The following is a 14,821-nucleotide window of genomic DNA, read 5'->3' on the forward strand; positions in this document are numbered from 1 at the left end:
CTATTTATTTAGGCTTGATTGCATCGAAAGCCAGAGAAAGCTTATTGAAATGCTCTCAAGAGTGTTTCCTGGGTAGAACCAGTACTTGATGCCTTTTGGGGATATCTAAAGAATGCTCCCACAGTGAGGATCGAACCCATGACCTTCCTGGTTGCTAGGCGGACTAGGTATCCACTACACTTAGGCGACCTTATATTCGCTTGAGCAATTATTTGTGTATGCCAGTGCTGCATACGCGTTACTTTATTGATATAGATTGACTCTAAAATAAATACAATCAGAGTTATGTTACATTATTTGAGAGTAGATCTTACAGTTAACAATAATTATGTTTCATATGACAAAGAGTATATTTTTAATTTTAAAATTGCGTGTGGGGAATTATGTAAAATGAAAATCCATGATTTACCAGATAGAGCCTTCTTTATGTAGCCTAAATTTTTTTGACTTTTTTGGGGGTCTATTTCTAGGTAACAATACACTAAATGATCGCTTCATGTAGGGCTGTTCTCTCTAAAAAAATATCATAGTTGACAGGAAGGCATGTTTTACACTTTTTACCATTATTCGGGTGTTATCTTGCGGAGATAATGGTATGGCATGAATAGGTGTTCACTACTGAATCCTTGAAATATGATACACTTGAAGACTATAGTAAACCATTGCACTAGAAAAGGTTACATTCCACTAAGAAATGGCCGAAACAAAAAGTTGCAAAACCAGTCGATTTTGATTTGTGTCAAGTTCTTTCTTGCATTGTACATGACATATCTTTTTTATTGCATAAATCGATTCCGCTTAGAATGGCCTTTAAGAAAAGGTATGGTTATGGGGGTCTCTATGTGCAAAATGTTGCATTTATTTTCGCTCAAAGTTGTCGCTTTTACATTGAATTATATAGGGAAACTATTTAGTGTATTATGACCTAAACGCAAAACCAGGCCTAGTCACAAAGAAGCTGTATTTACAGAAAAACATCATTTTTTTAGTGAGATATGATGCGTTTTGGCAAATTTCACGGAATAAATGTGTTTGTTTCACGAATTTAAGGAGCATTGTGAGTTTTTAAGAAAAAAATACGATTTCAGAGGAAAATAAGAAAAAAAACGTACAAAAACTCGTCTTGAGCATCTCAAATCGCAACAATTTGTGCTGAAAGAGCTCATTAACACGTTTTAATAGTTGTTTATTTCTTTTTCTACATAGCTTGTAACAATGTTCCAATATTTTGATCAGTTGTAATTATTTAGGGTAATCGTTTTACGCCTGAACGCCCGGTATAAATCAAAGCTCTGAACCCGAAAGCCACATGGCTTATCAGGCGTTATAATAAAATGCATTTTCAAGCATTTCTACGTGAAAGATCGCACTGAAAATTGGCATGCACATAGAAAATAGGTTTATAAGTATCGAGAAGTGCTTATTTTAAGCGATGTTATCAGTAAACGTTGTCTTATAGGTTACAATACACTAAATGATCGCTTCATGTAGGGCTGTACTCTCTAAAAAAATATCATAGTTGTCAGGAAGGCATGTTTTACACTTTTTACCATTATTCGGGTGTTATCTTGCGGAGATAATGGTATGGCATGAATAGGTTAGTGTTTTATCCAGGCCGTTTTAGCGTGGCGCGGCGCCTCGCTGCCCCTTTCAAAGCAAATCAGCGCCACGCTGCCCTTTTCAGAGGCCGCCGCCCTGTTTTCCGCCTTGCGCGACCTTATTGATAACATCTTAATTGCCTCTTAACCAAGCTTCTAAGCCGACTTTTATCAGCGAAGATTCGCGCGGTTGTGAATACGTCATGCGTGAATAACCATGTGTCAATATCAATCGATAATTTCAGTGGCTTTGTAACACCAATCGGTCCGGATACAATCGTGCACAGTTACATAGGAGACTTGATGAAAACCTCGATGTTATTCACGTGGAAATTGTGCATTTCATGCATAATTCAGTTATATCAAAACATTTATTTTTACGCGTAATTAAATTAAAAAAAAAACACCAGTTGTATCTGTAAAATATTGATTTGATTTCAATTTAATGCAAAACAGTTTTAAGTTAATAAAAATTAATTTAAAACAGGGCTTGCACTAAGCGGCGTACGGCCGTATATTACGCCCGATAATTGTTTCCATACGCCGATTACAAAACCCCATGACGTCCACTGTACTTCCTGAAAATTGGCCATACGCCGAAAATAGCAACCCGTGACATATTAAAGCTGTCGATTAAAATAACGCTCCGCCTCCTATCCAATACAATTGGCGCAGGCTCATATTAAAGCTGTCGATTAAAATAACGCTCCGCCTCCTATCCAATACAATTGGCGCAAGCTCACAGTGGATGCGTGTTGATGAATTGTAGCAGACGACAATCTTAACACGTTTGCTGTTCACGGTTAGGCAGACCGCGCTTAATTGGAGCACGTGCTTGTTTATTGTCACGATGTTTTGATTACAATAACGTGTGAATGTCGGCAAAGAAGTTGATACCCCGTCTTGGACCCTGTTTGACCAAAAGTTGTTAATTGTTGTAACAGTAGTAGGCCTGCACCATTGGTTCAATTAAGAACATTATGACCCGCTTGTAACTTGTCAAAATATGTTAATTGGCAAACACAGATATGAATTTTACAAAAATATTGAACTTGTACCACTTATCATTCGTGTTTAGAATGTCGCAACGTACGCTTTACGATTTTGGCATTCCACTTTCGACGAAACGTAAATTAGAAATTGATGCAAATTGCTTTGTAAGCAAAACAAGTTTATATCGGAGACCAATTAACGTGTATTGAATTAATTGACAATGAACAAAAGACAGTACGGCGCCGTTCCAAGTTACACTTTTTGCGAAATAAAATGTACACAATCCAACACGTGGTCATGAAAACAATGACATTACGCAGAACTTTCTGACTATTCAACAAAGTGTTAGTGTTTGTGAATCCCATTTAAGATGCATATAAAGGACTTGTTTGTGCAATGTGTGTAACGTTTTAAATATAAATAATTGTTTAAGAGGGTAACTCATTTAACAGTATTCTAAGACTTCTTTGAAAAGCTATAGTTTGTATAAGATATATATCCTAATGTGTTTAATCTTGTTTTTTGTTACTACATGAAAATATAAAACACATAATAAAATATACATTCTGGATTTTGTTGGTTTAATTATTCAACAATAAATCTCAAAACTATACATACAATGTTTGTGTGTAACAAAGCTTGTTATTAAGTCACTATACAGATATATGTGTGCCCTTTTTATGGATGTCGCGAGCTAAAGTGCCCTTTTTTGAAATTTTGCACCACGTCCTTTTTCCTTCCTGTATAAAACACTAGAATAGGTGTTCACTACTGAATCCCTGAAATATGATACACTTGAAGACTATAGTAAACCATTGCACTAGAAAAGGTTACATTCCACTAAGAAATGGCCGAAACAAAAAATTGCAAAACCAGTCGATTTTGATTTGTGTCAAGTTCTTTCTTGCATTGTACATGACATATCTTTTTTACTGCATAAATCGATTCCGCTTAAAATGGCCTTTAAGAAAAGGTATGGTTATGGGGGTCTCTATGTGCAAAATGTTGCATTTATTTTCGCTTAAAGTTGTCGCTTTTACATTGAATTATATAGGGAAACTATTTAGTGTATTATGACCTGAATTCTACCTAATTCAAAAAAATATAAATATGCTGAAATATTTACGAGTTGTGTTAATGGCATGCTGCATTTTTTCATCACTGAAAGATTTTTTATGTAATAAAAGGCCTAATGAAATTATTTAATAGGAATACAAAAAAAATATCAAAAAAATGCTCATTTTCTCTGTGATACTTTTATTGCCCACATAATTCCAACTTCTTATTACAAGTTGTCTGAATGTGAGAAATGTGACATAAACTAATTTTAAAAGGGAATTTAGTTTCTAACACATTCATAGCAAATTGATAACATACTGCACTGCAGTTCTGCACTCAGATTCCTGTTAAGACATAGAGATTCTTATCTTTACAAATGCAATACAGGAGAGTGATGTAAGTAGGTAATTTATACATTTATAGGAACGGAAACTGGCAATTGGAAGTATTTACCAAAAATATTGCTTGGCAAGGTTCTCTTATTATCTATTACAATTTGTTTTTAACATGATGGATACTTGTAGAAAACACTATTGACTTAATAAATCCGCTGTTGTTTTTTTCTTTCAGTTGACAGTATAAAGAGTTAACCATGTTAATATTACTGTGTTTCATGGTCTTACTGAAACTTAAATCTCAAAGGAATTTAAATGTTAAGTCGCAATCCAAAGCTTTGAAAAGTGTGATATATGATGTTTAAAAAAAGGAAAGCAACCTTTACTTGCTAAGTTTAATAATGTACTAAATAGTTTTTGCCTTTGTTCTAATTGTCTCAGAGTACTCTATTTTTCTTAGTGCGTGTTTTTGTATTCATATACACAAAATACCTGCAGTATGTTCTTATGAACACATTATAATTAAGAACCATGAAACAAGTGTATCACTCAGGTATTTCTGCAGACATGTTGGTTTCCCTTTTCAATTCAGAAGCAAAGCTAGTGAAAATGGCTATATGCAACCAGCATAAAACCAGAACAGCCTGCGAGTCACTCGCATTCTATTCAGGTGTTATGCTGTATGCTGCTCATCAGTATATAAGAGTTGGAAATGAAGCATTTTAACCTTGAATCTATTTAAAAAGGTCTATAATGAAATTGCATTTTCTAATTACAAAGGCATCATAGGTTGTAACTAAAAAGTACAGGGTTACAAGAAGAAAATCTCATTTTAAATGGGCCTAACTCATTGGAATAATGTTTCAATGTATGTGTGTTAAATGTTATCCCTAATAAAAAAAAGAGATTTGGAACGACACTTAACCCATTTATGCCTAGTTGGCTCTCCCATCTTTATACATTGGATCAATTTATCTCCAAAATTAGGGATGTCTAGTGTATTTATTTCTATATTTAGAATATTTCTTACAGAAATTCCTTTAAGCAAACAGCGCAGACCCTGATGAGACGCCACATTATGTGGCGTCTCATGTGGGTCTACACTGTTTGCTAAGGCCTTTTTTCTATACGCTATACATAAATGGGTTAAGGCACATGCATTACAGACAGATTCACCACACTGAGGCTCAATAACACATCATTAATCCTTTACCACTTAGATACGTATTTAACCCTTTACCACTTAGATATGTATTTAACCCTTTACCACTTAGATATGTATTTAACCCTTTACCACTTAGATAAGTATTTAATCCTTTACCACTTAGATATGTATTTAACCCTTTACCACTTAGATACGTATTTAACCCTTTACCATTTATATACATATTTAACCCTTAACCACTTAGATATGTATTTAACCCTTTACCACTTAGATATGTATTTAACCCTTTACCACTTAGATACGTATTTAACCCTTTACCACTTAGATATGTATTTAACCCTTAACCACTTAGATACATATTTAACCCTTTACCACTTAGATATGTATTTAACCCTTAACCACTTAGATACATATTTAACCCTTTACCACTTATATATGTATTTAACCCTTAACCACTTAGATACATATTTAACTCTTTACCACTTAGATATGTATTTAACCCTTAACCACTTAGATACATATTTAACCCTTTACCACTTAGATACGTATTCAATCCTTTACCATTTATATACATATTTAACCCTTAACCACTTAGATATGTATATAACCCTTTACCACTTAGATATGTATGTAACCCTTTTCCACTTAGATACGTATTTAACCCTTTACCACTTATATACGTATTTAACCCTTTACCACTTAGGTACGTATTTAATCCTTTACCTCTTAGAACCTTATTTAACCCTTTACCACTTATTTAACCATTTACCACTTAGATACATATTTAAATGAGTGTAACTCTCAGCAGAAATATTGTTTCAACAAGAACAGGTAAAAATCCTGTCTAATTGCAGATACGAGTGGGTGGGCTGGCGTAATGACACACAAGACTTCCAGGGCCCTCTGATCATCACGTTCAAATTTGACCAAGTACGCAACTTCAGCAAAGTCTTCATCAACTGCAACAACCTCTTTTCAAAGGACGTTCGTGTTTTCAAGATGGCACTGGTGTACTTCAGTGTGGGCGGCAATCTCTACCAGAACTCGCCGGTCAAGTACGACTTTATTCAGGACGACGTGGTAGAGTATTCGAGACCCGTTATGATCAAACTGAACAACAACGTAGGCCAGTACGTCCGTCTGCAACTGTACTTTGATGCCAAGTGGATCATGATCAGTGAGGTGCAATTCATATCAGGTAGGCAACCAAAAATATAAAAATATCTTTATAGGTTCAGTTCACATCAGGTAAGCAACCGGGAATAGTGAAATACCTTTATAGGTGCAGTTCATATCAAGTAAGCAACCGGAAATATTGAAATACCTTTATAGGTGCAGTTCATATCAGGTAAGCAACCGGAAATATTGAAATACCTTTATAGGTGCAGTTCATATCAGGTATACAACCATGAATATTGATATATCTGAATAGGTGGAGTTCAAATCAGGTATGCAACTGAGAATATTGAAATATCTGAATAGAAGGAGTTCAAATCAGGTATGCAACTGGGAATATTGAAATATCTGAATAGGTGGAGTTCAAATCAGGTATGCAACTGGGAATACTGAAATATCTGAATAGGTGGAGTTCAAATCAGGTATGCAACTGGGAATATTGAAATATCTGAATAGGTGGAGTTCAAATCAGGTATGCAACTGGGAATACTGAAATATCTGAATAGGTGGAGTTCAAATCAGGTATGCAACTGAATATATTGAAATATCTTTATAGGTGGAGTTCAAATCAGGTATGCAACTGAATATATTGAAATACTTTAGCTTTGCTCTGGGAAAACAGAGTTTAATGCATGTGCATAAAGTGTCGTCCCAGATTAGCCTGTATAGTCTGCCAATCATGGTCGACACTTTCTGATTTGTTGGAATTATCTGTTTTAAACAAGTCTAAAGGAATAACCAGTCTAGGCTGAGTATGAAACCCCTAATTAGCCTGTTCGGACTCCACAGGCTAAGTTAGGACGACACTTTAATTACACGCATTTAGTCCTATTTTCCCACAGTGTGGCTCACTTCTTTTCAATATTTTTATTTTATACAGAGTTCTTGAATTGCTGAAGCTGGTATTCTTGTTAGTTATTTAATACTTAACAAAAATTAAATTAAACTTTAGCTCAGTTAATTTAGTAATGTAATGTGTAAATAAATATAGTTAATACAATTGAAATAAACATCTATTGATGATCATTTTAATATAAATTCCAACTGAAAAATCATCAGCTATCATGAATCATTTACTGATACCGTAACCTGTAACATAAGGTCACCTTGGCGTAGTGGATATGGTGTCCGCCTAGCAACCAGTAGGTCATGGATTCAATGCCTGCTGAGTTAGCGTTCTTTAGATCTCCTAGAAAGCCCCTGTCCCCCCCACAAGTACTGGTCTTACACAAGAAACAGACTTGAGAACGTTTCTATATAATGGAGCTATTATAAATATGTTGAAACTAATCATGTAAATGAGTCTGGCTCTGTAAAAGAGGGGTTTAATTCATGTGCATAAAGTGTTGTTTGCACTGGCTAATCAGGGAGGACACTTTCCTCCTAAACATGATTTTCGCTAAGAGGAGACTTTTTTGGAAAATAAATGGTGAAAGTGGAAAGTGTTGTCCCAGATTAGCCTGTGCAGACTGCATGCATTAAACCCCCTTTTCACAGAACATAGCTCAAAAAGTACATTATACTTAGTCAGAATATTCTGCAATGTGTGTCCAATTCATGTAAATAGATTCAAGTGCAAATACTTAGTCATAATATTCTGTAATGTTTGTCTAATCAGAGCCTGCAACAGGTAACTTCACAGAGGAGGTTCCCCCCGCGACCTTGAAACCCTCGCTGGTACCTCCCAAACCTGAGGACAAGTACTATGAACATGAGCTGAACATTGGCAAGGATGGCAAGGGTGAGTGGTGATACGTTACCTTACTTAACCATATATAGCGCACAACCATGAATAATGTGCACCTGATTTTTAAATGCCAAAATGGAGGAAAACAGTTTTCTATTGAAGAAAACTGTCAAATCTGGCAGGAAGGGCAAGGGTGAGTGGTGATGTATTACCATGCTTTACCATGTATTATGGTGCTGCCTCTTAAACCTGAGGATAAGTACTACGAACATGAGCTGAACATTTGCAAGGATAGCAAATGTGAGTGGGGATATATTACCATACTTAAACATATATAACGCACAACTATGAATACTGGGCACACAATATTTAAATACCAAAATGGAGGAAAACAGTTTTATATTGATTAAAACTGTCAAATTTGCCACCATTTTATTATTGCACAACTTTTTGAAAACATGAGCTGAACCTTGACAAGGGTGTAAAGGGGCATGGGTAATAGGTGATACCAGTCTTTTTGTGTCACCTGAAAAGGTGTCATGTAGCAGTTACTCTAAGAAGCAAAAGGAGTAATGTCTCCTAAAGTTTTATGCAGGCGATAGTTTCAAAGGTGTTGATCCAAGGGTCACATGTGTCCGAAAACTAGGTCGCCTATTGAAGTTTCAATAATTGTTTTTTTCTAACTCAGGTGAGCAGTTCAGGACCATATTGTCCCTCTTGTTTAATTTCTGTATCTAAATGTGAATGCCATATTAACATAATACATTAAATATGTTGTGAAAATGATGTGACATTGTGCGTCATTGCCAGGAATTGTCATGTTCAGTAATTATTATTGTTGTTAATGCTATAATTCTTATATTTGAACGATGTTAAAAAGGTCAAACATCACTATTTACATATACGATATAATCATGCATACTGTGATTCTTCATCAACCGGTATGCACTCATCCTATGTAGAGCCAGAGAATATGAATTCAATATTTACATGGTGCTTAGTATGATAATTCATGCCCACTGTCATTCTTCATCATAGGTATGCATGCAGGCAACTTAGAGCCAGAGAAAGCTACCAAACAGCAGACACCAGGAAGTGACATCATCGGTATCATCATCGGTTCCCTGGCGGGGCTCATCGCCATTCTCATGGCCATTGTGATCTTCATAGTGTGCCGACACCGGCGTAAAAAGAACAACAACAACCGTCGCATGAAGACAGCCATTGCAGATACAAATAACCAGATGGCGGTCAACATGTCTGACCTGCAGGGGACACATAACAACGGCAAGGTGCTTAACGGACACATGTACAACGGGGTCCCTCTTACGGAGCTTGAGTCTGACAGGGAATGCTGCACTCGTGAGTTTTATATGAGAAAAACTCGGTCGGAACATTTGTTCTAATGATATCTCTGTTACTCAATTGACACGTATATACAACCGATGTCTCTTCCTGAGCTAGAGTTTGACAGGGAATGCTGCCATAATGAGTCACTCATTTATTCTTATCTTGGCTCCGCTGAGCCAGAGTCACACATCTTAGAAAACAATTTGGGAATGTCTTTTCATTTTTTAAGTACCTTAAGTCTGTTTCTAGTTCATGTTTCAATCTTTTTACATTAATATGTTATAAACAAGTCAAATTTGCTTAAGTTATTTGTCTTTTTTTATATTGGAAAACATGGTTTTCTGATAGCAAATTTGATCTGAAATTTCCCCCATAGTACATCTGGAATTAATGCGCAAAGAAGCTTAGTGAATACAGACCATGGTAGACATTCCTTAGTTGTAGAAATGAAGCTTAGGGAATACTGACCATGATAGACATTGCCTAGTTGTAACAAGAAGCTTAGTGAATACTGACCATGGTAGACATTGCCTAGTAGTAGCAAAGACGCGTAGTGAATACTGACCATGGTAGACATTGCCTAGAAGTAGCAAGAAGCTTAGTGAATACTGACAATGGTAGACATTGCGTAATAGTAGCAATAAAGCTTAGTGAATACTGACAATGGTAGACATTGCGTAATAGTAGCAATAAAGCTTAGTGAATACTGACCATGGTAGACATTGCGTAATAGTAGCAATAAGCTTAGTGAATACTGACAATGGTAGACATTGCGTAATAGTAGCAATAAGCTTAGTGAATACTGACCATGGTAGACATTGCGTAATAGTAGCAATAAAGCTTAGTGAATACTGACAATGGTAGACATTGCGTAATAGTAGCAATAAAGCTTAGTGAATACTGACAATGGTAGACATTGCGTAATAGTAGCAAGAAGCTTAGTGAATACTGGCCATGGTAGACATTGCCTAGTAGTAGCAAGAAGCTTAGTGAATACTGACCATTGTAGACATTGCCTAATAGTAGCAAGAAGCTTAGTGAATACTGGCCATGGTAGACATTGCCTAATAGAAGCAAGAAGCTTAGTGAATACTGACCATGGTAGACATTGCCTAATAGTAGCAAGAAGCTTAGTGAATACTGGCCATGGTAGACATTGCCTAATAGAAGCAAGAAGCTTAGTGAATACTAACCATGGTAGACATTGCCTAGTTCTAGCAAGAAGCTAAGTGAATACCAACCATGGTAGACATTGGCTTATAGAAGCAAGATTTAGTGAATAACGACCATGGTAGACATTGCCTAATAGTAGCAAGAAGCTTAGTGAATACTGTCCATGGTAGACATTGCCTAGGAGTAGCAAGAAGCTTAGTGAATACTGACCATGGTAGACATTGCCTAGAAGTAGCAAGAAGCTTAGTGAATACTGTCCATGGTAGACATTGCCTAGGAGTAGCAAGAAGCTTAGTGAATACCGACCATGGTAGACATTGCCTAATAGTAGCAAGAAGCTTAGTGAATACTGACCATGGTAGACATTGCCTAATTGTAGCAATGAAGCTTAGTGAATACCGACCACGGTAGACATTGCCTAGGAGTAGCAAGAAGCTTAGTGAATACTGACCATGGTAGACATTGCCTAATTGTAGCAAGAAGCTTAGTGAATACTGACCATTGTAGCCATTGCCTAATTGTAGCAAGAAGCTTAGTGAATACTGACCATTGTAGACATTGCCTAGTAGTAGCAAGAAGCTTAGTGAATACTGACCATGGTAGACATTGCCTAGTAGTAGCAAGAAGCTTAGTGAATACTGACCATGGTAGACATTGCCTAGTAGCAAGAAGCTTAGTGAATACTGACCATGGTAGACATTGCCTAGTAGCAAGAAGCTTAGTGAATACTGACCATGGTAGACATTGCCTAATTGTAGCAAGAAGCTTAGTGAATACTGACCATGGTAGACATTGCCTAGTAGTAGCAATGAAGCTTAGTGAATACTGACCATGGTAGACATTGCCTAGTAGTAGCAAGAAGCTTAGTGAATACTGACCATTGTAGACATTGCCTAATAGTAGCAATGAAGCTTAGTGAATACCAACCATGGTAGACATTGCCTAATTGTAGCAAGAAGCTTAGTGAATACTGACCATGGTAGACATTGCCTAATAGTAGCAAGAAGCTTAGTGAATACTGACCATGGTAGACATTGCCTAGTAGTAGCAAGAAGCTTAGTGAATACTGACCATGGTAGACATTGCCTAATTGTAGCAAGAAGCTTAGTGAATACTGACCATGGTAGACATGGCCTAATTGTAGCAAGAAGCTTAGTGAATACTGACCATTGTAGACATGGCCTAATTGTAGCAAGAAGCTTAGTGAATACTGACCATGGTAGACATTGCCTAGTAGTAGCAAGAAGCTTAGTGAATACTGACCATGGTAGACATTGCCTAATTGTAGCAAGAAGCTTAGTGAATACTGACCATGGTAGACATTGCCTAATTGTAGCAAGAAGCTTAGTGAATACTGACCATGGTAGACATTGCCTAATAGTAGCAAGAAGCTTAGTGAATACTGGCCATGGTAGACATTGCCTAATAGTAGCAATGAAGCTTAGTGAATACTGACCATGGTAGACATTGCCTAGTAGTAGCAAGAAGCTTAGTGAATACTGACCATGGTAGACATTGCCTAGTAGTAGCAAGAAGCTTAGTGAATACTGACCATGGTAGACATTGCCTAGTAGTAGCAAGAAGCTTAGTGAATACTGACCATGGTAGACATTGCCTAATAGTAGCAATGAAGCTTAGTGAATACCGACCACGGTAGACATTGCCTAGGAGTAGCAAGAAGCTTAGTGAATACTGACCATGGTAGACATTGCCTAGTAGCAAGAAGCTTAGTGAATACTGACCATGGTAGATATTGCCTTATAGTAGCAAGAAGCTTAGTGAATACTGACCATGGTAGACATTCCCTAGTAGTTGTTTGCTAAATATAACACAAAAATAAATATGTTTAAAAAAAAGACACATAATGTGTTTTTTAACAATATTCTGTGTTTTTTTAACAATATTCTGTTTTGAAACGTCTGATTCAACCAAACTTAACATTACCGTGAGGCCTTATAGAGGCATTGATGAGTTGTATGCAAAGATAGAAAGAATTTCTAGAATCAATATTTCTTTATTTTATCAACTTGTTTAACTTGACTAATACAATCATCAAGAAAGATACGCACTAAAAAATATACAACACATGGTTCGAATTACACAATTACAGTTTATGCATTTTTTTCTGCCATATCTTAAGACTTGTGTTTCTGTCAATGACCATTTTGTCAGTGATCCTCTTTAAGTAAGGTTATTTAATTGTTTCAGAATCCAATAATTTTATGCCCCCGGTAGGGTGACATATAGCAGTTGAAATGTCCGTCAGTATGTCAGTCAGTCTGTCCATCCGTCCGAAAAAAACTTTAACATTGGCCCTAATTTTTTCACTATTGAAGATACCAACTTGATATTTGGCATGCATGTGTATCTCATGGAGCTGAACATTTTGAGTGGTGAAAGGTGAAGGTCATGGTCATCCTTCAAGGTCAAATGTCAAATATATGGCGTCTGTCCGTCTGAAAACTTTAACATTGGCCATAACTTTTCCAATATTCAAAATAGCAACTTGATATTTGGCATGCATGTGCATCTCACGGAGCTGCACATTTTGAGTGGTGAAAGGTGAAGGTCAAGGTCATCCTTCAAGGTCAAATGTCTAATAAATGGTGTCTGTCCGTCCGTCCGAAAACTTTAACATTGGCCATAACTTTTTCACTATTGAAGATAGCAACTTGATATTTGGCATGTATGTGTATCTCATGGAGCTGAACATTTTGAGTGGTTAAAGGTGAAGGTAAAGGTCATCCTTCAAGGTCAAATGTCAAATATATGGCATCTGTCCGTCCGAAAACTTTAACATTGGCCATAACTTTTTAAATATTGAAGATAGCAGCTTGATATTTGGCATGCATGTGTATCTCATGAAGCTGCACATTTTGAGTGGTGGAAGGTCAAGGTCAAGATCATCCTTCAAGGTCAAAGGTCAGCAACAAAAAAAATCAAAGCGCCATTCTCATGAAGCTGCACATTTTGAGTGGTAGAAGTTCAAGGTCAAGGTCATCCTTCAAGGTCAAAGGTCAAAAATAAAACAAAATTTCAAAGCGATGTTCTCATGAAGCTGCACATTTTGAGTTGTGGAAGTTCAAGGTCAAGGTCATCTTTCAAGGTCAAAGGTCAAAAAAAAATATTCAAAGCGGCATTCTCATGAAGCTGCACATTTTGAGTGATGGAAGTTCAAGGTCAAGGTCATCCTTAAAGGTCAAAGGTAAAAAAAAATAAATTCAAAGCGGTGTTCTCATGAAGCTGCACATTTTGAGTGGGTGGAAGGAAAAAACTGGTTATTAGATTGGCGAATGCGGGCGGGCTGGCGGGCTGGCTGGCGGGCGGGCGGAACAAGCTTGTCCGGGCCATAACTATGTCGTTCATTGTCAGATTTTAAAATCATTTGGCACATTTGTTCACCATCATTGGACGGTGTGTCGCGCGAAATAATTACGTCGATATCTCCAAGGTCAAGGTCACACTTTGAGTTCAAAGGTCAAAAATGGCCATAAATGAGCTTGTCCTGACCATAACTATGTCATTCATTGTGAGATTTTAAATTCATTTGGCACATTTGTTCACCATCATGGGATGGTGTGTCGCACAAAAGAATCACGTCAATATCTCCAATGTCAAGGTCGCCACGACTAAAAATAGATTTTTTTTAAAAACAAACTTACAAAGGGGGTTAATTTTGTTTGTTCATTTCAAAAGTTCAGTTTGAGTTTTCTCCCTTTATCAGATTTTTTTTTCACAATGAAAACCTGGTTTTGTGACAATTTTGTCCCTTGTTTTAATTTTTTTTCAAAGTGGCGCAAAAGGGGGCATTGTGTTTCTGACAAACACATCTCTTGTTTTTTTATCATAGTACAATGTCAGTACTTGTGTAGAACAAAAACTAATTTATTGTGAGTATAAATAGTTGTATCCAACAATATCTTTTGGAGATATGTTTTTGACTTAAACATTTACAGAGCGCCAAAAGAACATTGGTTATCGCCAACCAAAGGACTCGGTTATCGTAAATAGGGGCAGCTTGGCCCCTAATTTGACTGACCTTCCAGAATTACCTTCACCAGGTATTAGACTGGTTCTGCTTGGTGCATGGGAGTTCAATACTAATCTGACTGACCTCCCAGAATTACCTTCACCAGGTATTAGACTGGTTCTGCTTGGTGCATGGGAGTTCAATACTTATCTGACTGACCTCCCATAATAACCTACACCAGGTATTAGACTGGTTCTGCTTGGTGCATGGGAGTTCAATACTAATCTGACTGACCTCCCATAATTACCTATACCA

At 36.7% G+C, this 14,821-nt stretch overlaps 1 protein-coding gene across 1 annotated transcript in view; it reads left to right on the plus strand.

Annotated features, from left to right (window-relative positions):
• Positions 1–14,821, plus strand: part of LOC127851610 (discoidin domain-containing receptor 2-like) — a 177,726-nt gene that overhangs the window by 145,264 nt on the left and 17,641 nt on the right. Inside the window, exons 9-12 of the mRNA XM_052385439.1 lie at positions 6,005–6,348; positions 7,945–8,067; positions 9,052–9,375; positions 14,493–14,672. Of these exons, the coding sequence (XP_052241399.1) occupies positions 6,005–6,348; positions 7,945–8,067; positions 9,052–9,375; positions 14,493–14,672 (971 nt within the window). The remainder of the gene's footprint in view (positions 1–6,004; positions 6,349–7,944; positions 8,068–9,051; positions 9,376–14,492; positions 14,673–14,821) is intronic.

The sequence above is a fragment of the Dreissena polymorpha genome, chromosome 11 (genome assembly GCF_020536995.1).
Source record: "Dreissena polymorpha isolate Duluth1 chromosome 11, UMN_Dpol_1.0, whole genome shotgun sequence".
NCBI classification, from domain to species: domain Eukaryota; kingdom Metazoa; phylum Mollusca; class Bivalvia; order Myida; family Dreissenidae; genus Dreissena; species Dreissena polymorpha.